General features: G+C 30.7%; 1 protein-coding gene across 1 annotated transcript in view; it reads left to right on the top strand.

The window, feature by feature from the left end:
- Positions 1-614: 614 nt before the first annotated feature.
- Positions 615-16,947, top strand: part of FucT6 (alpha-(1,6)-fucosyltransferase 8) — a 75,346-nt gene continuing 59,013 nt past the window's right edge. Inside the window, exons 1-2 of the mRNA XM_035371504.2 lie at positions 615-897; positions 11,014-11,225. Of these exons, the coding sequence (XP_035227395.1) occupies positions 11,026-11,225 (200 nt within the window). The 5' untranslated portion in view covers positions 615-897; positions 11,014-11,025. The remainder of the gene's footprint in view (positions 898-11,013; positions 11,226-16,947) is intronic.

Here is a 16,947-nt window from a genome sequence, read left to right as displayed (position 1 = left end):
TCACTTCACATAGTAAGGGAAGCGTTTTCTTGCCCTCACGAGGCGTGGCTTATTTGCTTCCCCCGGCTTCACTCTCCTCGTATTGCTACAGCAGAGACGCCATCTCCATGTATTCTAACCTCCTTGGCCTGTATCTCTAGTAGCTCTACTGATAAGGATAGCGTCCTTACGAGATGGTAACCAAAAAAGAACCACATGATTTAAAGCAATTACTAAGTATTTAATGCCAAAACATAATAAAATGAGCATAATAATAATAATGATCATAATAAATGAATGAATTTAAAGGTACTTTAGTGACAGATATTTGATTTAGCTTAGAGAAAAGAAGTTCTACTTATCTGAACGCTCCGTCTTAGTGCTGCAAAAGATTGCAAGGAAGACAAGACCCCCCAGGTACAGGAGAACTCCCAGCTTTGAGAAAGAGACAATGCAGAGGATATTTGCGAAAATTTTCTGAAATAAATGAAGATTTTCCGGAAAACACCTTTGAAAATTCAGGAGCTCTTCCAAGATCCTGCCTCCATCGTACGTGATCACAGCGCCCTCAATTATATTCTTTTGTAAGTGATCTCTACAATTTGTAATAAATAATAAACTCTAGTTCTCAAATATTAAGTATATATATGTGGCAATAGTAAGAAACGAAAACAAAGTTTGTAAATAATAATGCCAAATGCTCCAGCATGTGAATTAATTTACCTTGTGCTACGCTTTTTTATTGTAATATTATAAGAGATACCATTAGCTTGATTTAACTCCTTGTGTGAACCAACTACACCTGTTGCCTATTTATGCAAACACTTTTAACCTATCCGGAGACTGCAGGATCTCCATTTCTTAAAATAAAATTGTTTTTCCGATAATTATATTTACGCTTCTTGGTAAGAAAAAAAGGTATGTACATGTCTGTTACGTGGGCGATCCTCAAATACGAATAAATATTCTAGGCATTTTTGAGAATGCTGAAATGAATATATACACGTATTTCATTTTTATTATTATTTTCTGTATATTTTGGGTGTGATTTAATGTGTGGTGTTTCATCATGGCTATAAAGAGTATTATATTTAGAAAAAAAAAAGTTTTATCATTTTTTCTTGAATGATTATATGTAAGATGAAGCTTGGCGCTGTAATAAAGCAACGGCTAAAAATGCAATGTAACTATTGAGCAAATGAGTAAAATTAGCAGTGACTCCGCGGAACGCTGGAAACTTTGATCTCTTGTTGCTTCCATAAGTGTAGATCTTTTCTGATGCTTAATGCAAAGCTTAAAAAATGAACTAAAATGAGAAATTAGCACCGAATTATCTGACAGCATTGCAATTTTTTATTTTATTTCTTATTTATTTTTGGTTGTTTGTTTCACTATATATATAGAGAGAGATTGAGTTCAAAAGGATTAAAAATTTTGATTACCTATCTGAGGAAAAAGGTGTAGGTCAATAGGCTTTAAAACAAAAACTGAAGCAGCCGTCAGTCAGATATAAGTTCTTTAGCAGTAACCATAGAATTGTGCAGCGTACGATATCTCATTTCTGGAATAACAAAAAACACAAAAAAATGTTCTTTCCTGCATTTTTTTTTTTTTTTTTTTTTCAATTACAATGTTAGTAGTTGTACAAAAAGGACGTTTCCCTAAGCTAAAACTGACAGTTCTATTAGGTCACATTTACATCAAGGAAAGTTGAATTTCTTTTCTACTGTCAATAGAAAATGATTTTATTCGAAGATTACAACATATTACTATGAACAAATTTGCCTTTTGAAAAGCCTGTAAATTTCATTTTAATATGTTGCAAATCTCAAAAGTATTGGTACTCCTCTGGGTAAAAATATATTTCAGGGTGCCCCTTCGCAAAAATTGGCGATTTTTAATGCCACTCCTGTTTACATCCAAAGCCCTCCAAAGTAAAATGATGTCTAAAACATAATGCAATAAAAATTAAAACAAAATGCGATACAAAAACTTTTTTTGTATTGCAAATAATTGAATTTTGTGTTTTGTATTGAATTCAGTAATAAATTCTCTTTAAAATGATATATACAAGTTTGCATTTTGCAAAACATAACATTTTCTATAAGCGTACAAAGTTCAAAAACATAAAAATTTTCAAAAGTGTACACAATTTTGGCCACATCAAACTATTTTTACTTTAAAAAAATCATGGGAATGATGACATCATTTAAGGTTAAAACAAAGTTACTTATTGCCAAAATTGAACAAAATTTGTCACCAATTGAAGGGGCACCCAATTCTACACTAGAGCCAAACAAAACATTGCATTTTAAATTAAATAATGAAATAACATAAAAAAGGAAGTACATGTTTCCTCATGTATGCTCTACAAAAAGGAAATATCAATTTACCTTATTTAGAAATTTTCTACGTCTTCAGTCTGTGGCACACAAAATTTCTTAACAGCATCAAAAAACTTTCTAAAATTATCTGAACTAGAATATGCATACTGCCATCGCCACATAAATTCACAAAAATAAGAGTAAAAAATATCCTCCATAATGCTGAACTGTCAGTAGCATTTCTTCCAAAAATCCCTTTTTGTTACACTCCACATACCTTCTATAGTGTTGATATGAGCTCCGGTTTCTGGATCTTTAAACGTTACTGCGTGATTTACTGAGAAGTGAACGAAGCCATTATCAAAACGACGGTTATATGACTTCCAGCAGTTGCACATGATCGTTATTCCAGGTAAAATATTCTGTTGAATTACATCCAACAAAGTTTCTTTTTTTCTGTCCTCAACCACTTCTTCCACTCTCTCGTTCTGTATCACCAAATACCCAGTTTACCACTGGCAGCCATTTTACGATGTAAAGCACAAAATACACTACATATTTCCTAACCGACATCCAATGCAGAAAGGAGCTCTTACAAATATTTCCTCATCAGTCAAGTTCACAAGACAGTCGTACGACTTCCAGCAGTTGCATATGATAGTTATTCCAGGTAAAATATTCCTGGAATAACTATCATATGCAACTGCTGGAATTACATCTAACAAAGTTTCTTTTTTTCTGTCCTCAACCACTTCTTCCACTCTCTCGTTTTGTGTCACCAAACACCCAGTTTACCACCTACAACCATTTTACGATGTAAAGCACAAAATGCACAACATATTTCCTAACCAACATCCAATGCAGAAATATTACAAATATTTTCTCATCAGTCAAGTTCACCTCAGTCATGTCATAATAGGGTTTCCATAACATTCAACTACTCAGGTTACCATAAATGAAACAACAATTTGGCGATAAATGAAACAACAGCTTGGCGATAATCCAGTTGACACCCTTAAATATAGACTAACCCTCCACTGTTATCAGGACTGGATTTGGAAACGTATGTATGTGCATATGTGTGTACACACACATATACTGAAGAGCCAAAGCATTATGAGCACATACTCAATAACATGTGCGACCTCTGGCCTGCAAAATATCTGTAACTCGCCTTGGCATGGACCAAATGTCTAAGCAGCAGTCATACAGAGATATTCTGACTTGTTAATGTTTGAGCTCTGAGCTGCCGCTCCATGATATCCCAAATATGCTTTATCGGGATAAGATCCAGTGAGTTAGGTTGCCAGGACATTAATTGGAATTCTTCCTTATGCTCCTTAAAACACTCCAGCACAATTTGAGCTTTGTGACATGGGCATTGTCCTGCTGGAAGACTCCATTTCCAGTTGGGAAGACAGATGCCATGTAAGGTTCCAACTGATCCATAATTATGTTTAAATAATCTGCATCTTTCATGGTGTGTTTTACCACAAGTAAGAATTCCAGAGCTGCCCATGAGACACTCCCACAAAGCATAATACCGTCACCACCAGCCTGTGTGTGACTGCTATACAGAGGGGGAGCAACTGTTCACCTGGAAGACGGTGTACGCTGTGTGACCATTGATGTGATTGAATGAGAAATCATGATTCAGTCGACCAGGCTTTCTCGATGTTCCCAGACCCACTGTAAGTGCAGTTAACAGTGACACTTGGTCAACACAGGCACATGAATGGGACATCTTCTGTGCAGTCGCACATCCAACAATGTTCACTGAAATGTGTGTTCTGAAACACTTGCACCTCGACCTGTATCATATTGGGCTATTAGCTGAGCCAATGGCTGACACCAATTTTGCTGTACCAAGTAAGACCTTTTCTAACATATTTTCTCTTTGATGACATGTGGACGTTCAACATCATGGCATTTACAGTTCATAATTTTCATAATACAGTCATTCCGGTAGCGTTTAATTTTGTTCATATATTGAATCTCTTACTAGCTTTTCCATTAAATGCAAGTCCAAAAATCAGTCCTAATATTTATTCAATTTAAAATTGAATTTATTAATGTGAATGATTCTTAGAATTTAATATAACATGTATTTCATTGGTTCGCTATAAACGGCGTATCACTTTTCAAATTGTTGCCACCAAATAACCTCACCCTGTATTATTTTTAAAGAAATTAAATAAGGAAGAATCTGCATGTTTGAATGTATAGTTCTCACAATGTAAAAAATGATGGTACTTGCAGCCTGTGCAGTCGCACCAAGGAGCAAGATAAGGGACAGAAACATTTTGGATTTAGAAGCACGACTGACATTACAAAATGTCAAAAAGATAAAGACGGATCGATTTTTTTCCTCTGTTTTTTACATTAATGAGCTGGAGGGGAGAATCATTCGTAAATATCAATTGATAACTCCAGAATACATGCATTTCTTTCTTAAGGACACAAAATCATTAACGTAAGTTGAGCAGTTGTGGCATGAAAGGACTTTGCCCCACCCCCATGTCGAAATGCTGTTCTAAGGAAACGCTAAGAATTTATGACACCACATTTGGACAGGAGAGATTTCCCATCTGGCATAGGGATCTTTGAATGAATTCAAGGTCCAAAAAAAAGGGGGAAGTTTTACGACAGGCTATGAACACACAGATGCTCAAACATTAAGCGGCAAATATTTCATTTAATTTCCAGAATAAATTTAATGAAATTGTTTTCATTAAATTTATCAAAATTTATTACTTTTTCACTCGTGGGGGTAGGATATGGAAATGGATGAATATTTTTACTTGAAATAATGAGTAATTAAATATTTATCAAAATTTTCAAAATATTCGCACATTGCAGAGAAAATGCAGGTTAGGAATTCTTTCAAATCCCTAATTGAGAATTAAATCTGAAAGCACAGAACTCGTTTGAGGATTTACATGATTTGCTTTAGAAAAAAGAAGAGCTGTAGTGTTTTTTAACCTGTAAATTACCCATCTCTACCAAAAATTCACACTTATCCGTAAAAGATAATTCTGAAGACATTAAATTTGTTTTGAAAGTAATATATTAATCTCTCTTCATTTGAAACAAATATCATAAATTATAACTTTTTTTTAACAACGTGAAACATTTAAGCATATAATTAAGTAATGTGCAATACTTTGTACGTTATTTAAACAGAATTGAATTATTATATAATAATAAAGCACTCGAGGACTATTTGCCTAAGGGGAAAAACGCCTTCATGGAGTACTTTCTAATCATTATTTGAAATGAAATTTTACAATTTACTTTACTTTTGCTTTTAATTTACTTTCCACAGCTTTCAGTATGTGAAATCATCAATAATAATAAATTAATGAAAATAAAAATGGCATCACACAACTAAAAGTATATACTTCTTCGTAAATTTCGATAAATTAATTGCTGAAAATATTAAACATATCAATGTCAGCGTTGCCCTAATAGTTTTCAGTTGAATTTCAACATCTGAAAGAACGCGAATTATATTGCTATTTTCACTACACAAACGAATGGAATATTTCCGAGAAGAATGCTCCCCCGTTATTGCAATATTTCAATAATTTTTGCAAATTAAAAAATTTAATTAACACTTTTTAATAGTAAATGATGCGATTTTCACTCATAAAATCCCCTTGTACATTATTCTCTTTCATTTCGACATCACTGCATAACTTTTCTAAGACATAAATAGCTTCCGTTAATATATGTTCCCATACATTATATTTATTTTTTATATTTTTGTCATTAAAAAATTAATGATTAATATAAAAAAATTGATACTGCTTAATTTATAAGCAATGTAAGGACTGGGAATCTGAGGTCATTAATTTCTGAGACATAAATAGCTTTCTAAGACGCAAATAAAACATAACAATAATCATAAATATTAATACTTCTAAAATAAATCTGCTTTTCTTAACTGATTTTTCCTTTCTGATCCACCTGGGTACAAAAAACCTATTTTCATAAATGAAGTTTTGCGCATTTCTCTACAAGTACACAAAACCTGTTTCATACAATTTTATTTTTACTAATTATGAAGAAACTTTCTACTTGTTTCCTAAATAAATATTTATGTGTACTACTTTTAGAATCCATGCGACAGAGTGTGAGTACTCATCTTCAAATATACGTTAGTATCAATAAGCTTAACTCTAAATTATTAAACATTTCTGGGGCCTTGAAACTTGGAAGGGAATTGTCATATTTTGCTAGAGTGGGTATTTAAATTTAGATTAATTTTAAAATTTCCATTTTGTATTACACGATAATTTTCAAAGCTCTTTGGATACATATCAATAAAATTTGTTTCTACCTGTTTATGATTCCATAGTAAACTTGCGAAGAATTTCCTAAAAATATTCGAATATCCATGATTTTTACTGTTAAATATTTAATAATTATACATTAACTGAAATGCATTTATAGTACAGTGGAAATGTAGAAAGATATTGCAGGTGATGTATTATGTATCATTGGAATATGACAATAATAATAGTACAATTTGACTGAAGGAAAAAAGAAAAAAAGAACAGATATTTCAGTGTTTTAAAAGGGAAATGGACAATGGACATCTTTAGAGTATCTTGGATGAAAGTTTTACTGTGACTCAACTTGGGGAGACACTGGAAATTTATAGTGGAGGCGGGGTTCCTTTCTTCGTTAAACAGCTGCATTGAAGTGTGAAACGCTACCCCCTCAAGTATACTTGTAAATTGGCTGATGACTCAGAACAGTAAACTGAACTTAAACTTGCTCTTATTCTAATGCCACTTCTCTAGTCTATGGCAAGAACAAACAGAAGTTTTTCTTTAAAATTAAATTTCAAAGTGATTTCAAATATAATTCTTCATTATAAAGGTAAGTTATTGATTTGTAATATCTAAATTAATCATAAACTAAATTCTTATAATTTAAAACTTGCTAAAACTTCAATTCAGCTAAACTTTTAATACATCTATCTGAAAAATCCAAAATTATCACCATTAACAATGCAAATGTCTACTAATATTAATAACGTATTGTTATATTAACATGAAATATTTTTATGATAAATATGAAATATAAATATAATCTATGTTTCCTTACATTAAGAAACATCATAAAAGGCCAAAATTAAAACAAAAATTTTTAAACACGTCCTGCGCTATAGTGCAGGATCGATCAACCCATCACTCGGCTCGAAAATCAATCAACTTGAATGGAGCTCATCAACATCTAAAAAGCATTTCTATTAATATGCAAGTTATGAGAAACAAGTTTGAAGACATTATGAAAGAAGTTAAGTTTATTGCAAATAAATGGGGCATAGAAATTAAATTTGAAAAATAAAAGAGAAATAAGAAACCTAAAACACTGTCATTGTTAACAAATACGGAAATTATTAATAATGTTTCAAAAATACAGAAAACATATAAAGAAGACTTGCACTGGAAGTACAACTTTTATTATTTATAAATACTTTCAGAACAGAAATCCAAAATTTGAAATCCTTTAAAGATTTAGCTAAATTTGCAATGGTAAAATATTATGACATGACAAGCAGTTATTCGGGAGTGTGCAATTTACTTATATTGTATTTATCATTACCTGTAACCACAACCACGAGTGAGAGGTCATTGTCACTACTGAAACTAATAAAAACATATTTTAAAAACATATATAAGAAACAGCATGACACAAGATCGGTTGTCAAACCTTTCAGTATTGAGCGTAGACGCTGAGATGGCTGAGAAAATGGACGTCCAATTATTGATAAATAATTTTGCGGAAATGAAGGTTAGGAGACGCGAATTTTAAAAGAAGGATGTTTTTCTTTATGATGAATTTTGGCTACCAATGTTATCATTAGACCTTTTGAGGGAGGAAAAAATTAGAGAAGAAGAGCAGTACAGACTGAGGAAAATGAAAAGGAAGCAGTAAAAACTTTATTATTCTTTTAGCATTTTTTTATAAAAATCATGTATTCAAGTAGTTTAGTGTACCAAAAGGTTATTTAAAAAGACAGAAAAAAACTTTACCATACATCTTTTCTACAAAAATTGTATGTTCAAATAGTTTTCTTTATGAAGTTTATGATAAATATGTTTTATATTTAACAAATGTATCATTTACATTATAAAAGTTCTTATTTATTACTTGTATATTGTTGCATAAATCATGTTCGAAAGGTAGGGTACGAACTGCGCCAAATTTGATATCACAGAGTACTATACATTAATGTAATAGCCTTTCTGTACATTTATCAATTATCTTGTCTGTCAGTTTTTATAATATAACTAATTATTTTTAAGTTTGCTAACTTAAGCGAAAAAACTTAGATAGGTGCAAATTTTATATAAAATTTTAAAACATTAGTATGTAAAACTTCTTGGATTTTATATAGAAATCTCCGCAAATCTAGGCTTTCTTCCTTTTCTTAATTGCTATACGTCGACATGTTCCTTTTTTTATATAAACTTATTCGTTTATTATCAGTATGCATCTCAGTGAAAGGAGAGAAAAATCTGTCTCTCGCACTCACACAAAAAGTCTTAAGTAACAATTAAAATCATCTAACGTCAAATACCCAGACTAAAGCAAAATTTTCATTTCACCAGTTGCTCAAGGGAAATTATTTTCCTTTTTATTCTTTCTTCATGCTACGTACCTTTCAACTAGTTCCCTGAGAACGTGCTTTCATTTTTTAACAATTAATCCAGATGTGATAAAAATCATCATGCAAACATTGGCACCTGGAATCCTTGATTTTTTTTCTTGTTTGTTTTTTTAAGCTCATTAAATTTATTGGGAAAGGGGCCCATGAAAATGTTTTGCATAGGGGCCCAAGAGTTCTAGTTACGCCACTGCTTCTCACATATAATTTATAGCTGTTATATTTCCATGTGGTTTTTAATACAGCATCAATACTTCCATCATTCAGAAGTTGAATTTACAAATTTAAATTTGCTGCCTCTTCTTAGAAATACTGGCCATTTGGCAATGCTTTTTAATTTGTCATTTAAATAACTAGGGTTGCAATAATAAAGAAGCACTTAACTTCTGTCTTGCTATTTGCTTATCACATCTACTTGATTCTTATTGCTATTAAAAAATTGAAAGATAACTACTATACCTATTCTTGAACTTAATTCTGTAGAGAGTTTCATAGCTGGAAATACTCTTCAGTTTTTTTCAACTGGAATTTTGATGTCTCCAAGATGCTTAAAAAGATGGAATTTTATGTAATTTGCAATGACTGCTTTAGGAAGTTTGTCTCCTGCTTGTAACAATAGTCATTGCATGCAGATGAACTTACTTCTAAGATGTGTTACCTGGCAACAAAAATGGAAGGGAAAAAACAAATCTTATCTTCATTCAGAAGTGAAGTGTAATTCATTGTGGCCTGTCAGTTAGGAGACGATACTGCTTAATTAGGTGAGACATTGCTTGCTCTATACAACCATATTTTGTCCTTCAGTTTTGCAAAGGTTCATTTTTTTCAATCATTATTTTCTTTGGTGTTGTTCTTTCTTTTTTCTTTTTCTTTTTTTCCTGTGTGTGTGTGTGAATTATTTTTTGTTTCGATACTTATGTATTAATGCAACCACATTAATAGAAATTGCGAAATTTTCAGAATGTGCCAAATGTGTCAACCATATTCATAACTTCAGTCAAGCATTGCCACCATTTTTGTATGAATTCTTTATTGTTGTATTCCATGTTCCAATGGTTTTTATAAACAAATCATGATATTTTTTACCTTGAACTTCGTTTTAAAATAAGAGCTTTTGGAATTTGACAGCAATGGAAGCAACTGAAGTAAAATTTCTGCAGTATTAGGAAATTTTCTAAAAGGAACAATGAGAAAATGCATTTCCTACATAACCGCTGTACCCAAGGTTTGCAAGATAACTGCTGTACCCAAGCCAAGTCTCTGCAATTCTCTGATGCTTTTTAAAGTGAAAACAGATCAAAAGAATAGTTAAAAAAAAATTACAGAAAGTCTTGAGGAATATAAGTGTTTTACTTTTTTAATGTACTACGTAATCCTTATTTAATAATTAAAATTTGTATTTTAAATTGCTAAAGTATGTTTCCTTTTCATATGTTGATAATGTTTACCAACTTAACAATAAATATTGATGGTTTGAAAATCTTTCTAAAAAATGGATCAAAAACCACCAACTTGCACCTGGTAAGTAACTTTTACCATTTTATAAGAAACTGCCAGATTGCACCAAGGTAGTTGCATTAATACATAAGTACCTAGAAAAGTAATTTAAATCATTAAATTCCTTTGCCAAGTGGAAAGAATAGAATTATCAGTGATGGTAAAGGAATGACATGAGTGCTATTTAAGTTTAGAAGGAGGTATAATTTTCAGGAGACAAATTCTTTACTGTTGGGGAAAAATATATATATATATATAAATTTGATATTAAAAACATTCTTAGCAAAGTTTTCAAATTTTTTGAAAATTTTTGGACGGTTACATTCATTAGGTTAGGCTGTGCTATGTATCATTTGCTTTGAAATTTTCACCGAGCGAAATATCAGCTTTTTTATCTTAATATGTATGTATACTTTATATTTACATATATCTTTTTATAAAAAGAAATAAATGTGTCACTAATTCTCAGTTATGTTGTTCTTTTGCTGTTTTCTTTCATGGTTATAAAAAATATTATTTTTTTGTGTTTAGAAGACTCACATAATGATGGTATTCAGCATTGGAAGGCTAATTGTAGGTTTCTTGGCTGCATGGCTGATTGTTATAATATTATTGAGTGGTCCAATGTTCCATAGCAATGAACCAGATGAGCAAATACTTGTTCGTTTATCTCGTGCATTGGGTGAATTGGAAGCTTTAAAATTACAAAATGAAGAATTGAAAAGTTTATTAAATTCTTTAAAGTGAGTGCACATTTTTTTTAATATGAATTCTTAAATACTTCTCTGTAATATTATTTCAAAGTGTCATGATAATATGTAACATATGCAACATGTATATATGATTTTGCTAAAAAGGATTGTAAAATGGATTCGGAAGAGAATTTTTTTCTTGACAACGAAATTTTGTCTTGACATACGTATCTCTGATAACTCAAGAACGAGTACCCGTAGAAAGTTGGAATTTTGTATATGGGACTGCTATAACATATAATCATCCTCCTTTTTTTGTTGCAATCTGCTGCACCAATCATTATATATATATTTTTTTTCCATCCTACTACAAGCCAAGTGCCATTTTTGAGATCTTTACACGTTTTTCCGAGGTTTCCGGCCCCCTTCGATAATAGGAGACGAGTTACAGATAACGAAAATCTCTTCGTATTGGCTAAATGCCCACAGAACTTCGCTCCCCCCTACATACGTCATCCGAATGAAAGACACCGAAAGAATTGCAGCCATTTTTCAACAAGTTTTAAGAGGGACAGCTTTGCATCGCCACAGGTCAGTTTTTGTTTCTTTTGTTACAACTTTTTCTTGGTCTTAGCAAGACCCACTTAGTTTGTTCTCATCTTAATTTTTGTTTTATTTTATTTTAATTACAGGTTTTCATTACAGATTTCTAAAATCTATAATTTAAAAATTAAATTGTTAATCTTTAAGCTTGCAGGCCCAGCCCGTATGTTTTTGTATTTTTAGGACTAATAGCTCATCGCTATTTATTTTCGTTTTTATTTTGATTTTAATTTTGATTTTAGTCTAGATTTAGGAAGTTTAGGTATTGTTTAACATATTTTAACACCTTAATGTGTCATTCTGTGCGGACGTGTCGGGAAATTGGAACAGAGAATTGAGACTATTAAAATTTCCAAGATACTTTGTCTAAATTTAAAAAATTTTTTAGCAAAAAAGTTTCAAATGTCTGTTTCGGCGAAACGCGTAATGGGGTTAGTTTGATTTGACGTTCAAATAAATGAAATTTTCCTTGAAAAGCCAGTTTGGAAGTCGAATTGGGCTAATTTACCATTTTCCGCTTACTTTTTATCTGTTTCTGTTTTTTTAATGTTTTACATGTCTAATGGTTTGATTTTCATATGTATTAATTTTTTTAAAACATGTTGAACCTTTTGGAGCAGCAGCTCTTGGTAACTTTTAGGCGAGCTTACTACAATTTATATATATATATATATATATGATTCTGAAACATTTTTTTTAAAACAAAATATAAACATGCCTAGTATTTTTGCACATTAAGCTGCTGAAAAATTATCAGTAAAGACATAAAGTAAGAAATTTAGAACCAATTTTTCATAAAGACCAAAAATTGAACTTCATAATTAATAATTAATAGTTTTCAAATAATCCTATAAATGCAACAAAAAATTTCAAAAATGTAGAACCAGATTGGGTTTGAATTGGGGTATTTTTGAATATTTTTTAATTGGGATATTGCTTTCCAAACAAGCAATACCCCAATCCAAAAAGTTAATGAAATTTAAAGAAAAATGAACATAACAGAAGAGGAATTCAATCAACTTTAATGCCACTTCATCGGGGGGGGGAAAGAAAAATTGAAATCCATTGAAATCTCTCTTCTGCGAAAATCCTTGCTTTTCTGTATCCAGAATTAGCTAATGAACCATTTCAATGTATTTTAATTATAATAGTTCACCCAAAAATTCGGGCCTTTTCCCTAAGCAAGAAAAAAACAAAGTAAATTCTAATTAGAATCGTGTACTTTAAGTAAATAGAATTCTATTTTATTTAAAGAATTGAAAACATAAGTGAAATAATAAAATACTCCAGTGAAAAATTTAAATCAAAATTTTTACCTTTAAACATATAGCATATAATCCAAAGAATTTTAAATATTAGTAAAATAATGAACTTAGGTGAATTATGAATTTCAATTTATGGTCATTGTGAAAAATTAGTTCTAAATTTCTTTATTAGATTTGGGAGCAGGAATTTTGATGTAGTAGACGTGTTTTTTGTATAAATTTTTGATAACTTTCTAGCAAGAAAGCAGCAGCAGTGTAGGTAGGCCAAAGCGTGGAAAGAAATGTGGGTAATGTTCAGGATGAAATCTTAAGTCAAACTAAGTTAGTTTTGGTTCTCAAAGCATTTTGATTGGATAGTTAATATTGCTGTAAAATTATTATTGGCTGCTTTAGTTCTATTTACATCATCATAATTGCATAAAAATCATGTGACATAGAGTAGTCTCGAAATGACGCAGTGCAGAGAGGGATTACTCTTTTTAGAATAGAGATGGGAAATTTACGTTGCTAATTTAATCTTTTATATATTCTTTATTTTTCTTACATATCCCCCCTTCAAGAAGAAAAAGGCTTAATGACAGAGAAGCCTTTTTAAAGAGAAAGTGTTGAAGCTCTAACAAATGAAAAAAAAAGAAACATAAATCATAAAACTTTAATCCTGTAAAAGTACAATTTAAATATATCAATTTTCTGAAATAAATTTTAATTTTTAGAGTCCTGTTGAATTTTTCAGCATTTCAGTCCAAAAGTCTTTTTGTTTGAGAGTTCACATAAATCATAATTCTTCAGGGAAGGTTCTTGTTATCCTAGATATCACAAAATAAACTTTTGCATATTCATTACTTATAATTAAATGTAACAAACATAAATTTTGATGATACTAATTTCCATATTGATATAATTTATCACCACAAATAATAGGAGTAAGATTTTCAGAAATTATGGTTTCACCATTATCATCTTTCATTAATAATTCCTGATTTTACCAAACTGAAAGGCCTAACAATACTTCTGAACAAACATATCCATAACCAGTGTGTTCTCTGAACTGGTAGTCCAGGGTGCCTAGGCAGTTACTTGAAAAGGCCTCCGTTCCTTGCGTAACTGGCCTTTGAGAACTGCACTAGTAATACATTCCATAATTAAAAAAAGGTATAATAAAATTTTTAAAAAATTACATACACTCATAAAATGAGAGCCTCTAACATTATCTTACATGAAGAGGGTAAAAGGAACAACTGTACAGAGGTAATTACAGGCCTCTGTTTAGTAACCCAGTACTCCTTCAGCATACTCTACAACATACAATCACCCATAAATTTTAGCATGCATTTACCATAATTTCATATTACTTATTTGTACTAATTTCACTTACTTTTTATATCTACTTCACTTTTAGAATAATTATAAAATTTGTATTCAAACTTTTGAACAAAATTTCAAAAATATAAAAACTTATCTTAATAGCCTTCCCTAAAAATAATTAAAAATCTGAGAATTTTTTATGTACTTTACTAAATTATTAGAATTCAAATTTCTAATATCATTAAATTACATTTTTTATATCATAGTGTTACATTTTTAATGTCCAATTTATTAAGAAAAAATATCAGTTCCCAATGTAAATTCAATTACGCAAAAGCAGAAGTGAAAATAATTTTCTGCCACCTACTTTAAGTGTATATTTAATCCTATAACTGCAAAATATCCTAATTTATTCGCATGAGAGCCAGATCAAGATATGCAGTTTGATGACCTTGAAAGCACTGGAATGATTTGAAACATCAGCACTCGGAGAACATTCGTCATTTTACTATAGACAAACGCTGAATTAATTTTGAAAAGCTGGCACTAGATTTCATTTTTAAGCACTCGCAGAAAATCTGTTATTCGATTTTTTTTTTTCACATTTTTATATTGCTGTGGAATTACAACGCTGCACTTATGAAAAAACCGTATATGCTAGATTAAATTTCAAAGAATGAATTTTGACTTAAAACTTTTAACACGACTTGCTGATTCCAGGTTGCGCACATAAATTGACGGAGCCATAATTAACTAATTCTCTTTCACAGTCATAGCCACAATTTGGATGATAACACTTCTGTGAAGAACAGACACACTTTGGTGATTTAAAACACTTTTTTTCATCTAAACATTTAAGAGATTGCTGTACACTTTGTTTTCACTGGCATTAGCACTTTTGGACTTGCAGGTACTCGATATCAATTAAGAATTTCCGTTACACAAGGAAGTTTGAAGAGATGGTTGGTTATTGCAGACACATGACATTTCCTCTGGAATTCCAATGCACAGGACATGTATCCTATTGACTCATTTTAATATATTCAGGAGCAGGAATTTTGATGCCGTAGACGTGTTGATCCATAACAACAAGGAAATTGGAGGCGAAGGCAGATTAAATCTTCAGTTTTATTTTCAACAACATGTTGCGGCTACACACAAGTCGACACATTAAATGGGCCTGTTCCAAAATGCTTACATTTTTGATAACTTTGTAGCAAGAAAGCAGCAGCAGTGTAGCGTAGAAAAAGTGTAGAAAGCAAGTGTGTAATGTTCAGGATGAAATCTTAAGTCAAACTGAGTTAGTTTTGCCTCTCAAAGCATTTTGATTGGATAGTTAATAATGCTGTAGAATTATTATTGGCTGCTTGAGTTTTAGTTCCATTTATATCATCATAATTACGTAAGAATCATGTGACATAGAATAGGCTCGAAATGATGCAGTGCAGAGAGGAGTTACTCTTTTTAGAATAGAGACGGGAAATTTACCTTGCTAATTTAATCTTTTATATATTCTTTATTTTTCTTACGTATACATAATTAGAAAACTTTTTATATACCATCTCCCGGGATCAGAAATTCAATTGAAACCATGAATTATTAAATTTTTTATTTAGTATTTTAATAATAATTTAAATTAGTATTAACTAGACCTTATTTCTTTAAAAAATAAAAATTTTTAAAGAAAATTTCTTAAATGCAAGAATACCAAAATCAAAAGTAAAATTTTAAGTATTCAAAATGTAGCCATTGCTATTGATCGCAGATTAATTGACTTAATTGACAAGGAATAAACCAATTTACCATCAATTAACAACTAAATTAAGTGAGAGTGTTTTGGCTTTCTTCCAAGTAAGCATCAAATTATATTTCTGCAAGTGCCAAATAATAGATCATGAATAGTACTCAAATAATACATTAGTCCATTAAGTCAAAAGAATTTTCAAAAACAAAATTAGTGAATAATCATTTAAATTTAAGTTGTTCATTAAGACTGCTTACTTTAGAAGATGTATCCCCAACACTCTCATTTTCAAACTCAAATTTAAAGGGAAAAACGATAATATATAATAATGTTTCATTAAAAAATTTATGTTTTAATTGTTTGAAAACAAAATATAATCATGTTTAGTATTTTCACATATTAAACTTCTGAAAAATTATCAGTAAAGACATAAAGTAAGAAATTTAGAACCAGTTTTTCACAAAGACCAAAAATTGAAATTCATAAGTAACAAATGTAAAATAATCTTATAAATGCAAAAAAGAATTTAATAAATGTTAAAACCTAAACTCTTCAAACAAGCAGTACCCCATTTAAAAAGTCTATGAAATTAAAAGAAAAAAGAACATAATAGAAGGAGAATTCAATCAACTTCAGTGCTACTTCGTCAGGAGGAGGAGCATTGAAATTAATATAAATCTCTCTTCCACAAAAGTCATTGCTTTTCTGTATCCAGAGAAAGCCAATGGACCATTTCAAAGTATTTTAATTATAATACTTAACCTGAAAATTCTGGCGCCTCTCCAAAGCAAGGGAAAAAACAAAGTAAATTCTAAATAAAATTGTGTACCTTAAATAAAAAATCTATTCAAAGAAT

The sequence above is a fragment of the Stegodyphus dumicola genome, chromosome 2, assembly GCF_044657685.1.
Source record: "Stegodyphus dumicola isolate Sdum_Otavi_A_Nest chromosome 2, ASM4465768v1".
NCBI classification, from domain to species: Eukaryota; Metazoa; Arthropoda; class Arachnida; order Araneae; family Eresidae; genus Stegodyphus; species Stegodyphus dumicola.
Note: the sequence above shows the minus strand (reverse complement) of the source record. Positions and strands in the feature narration are given on the sequence as shown.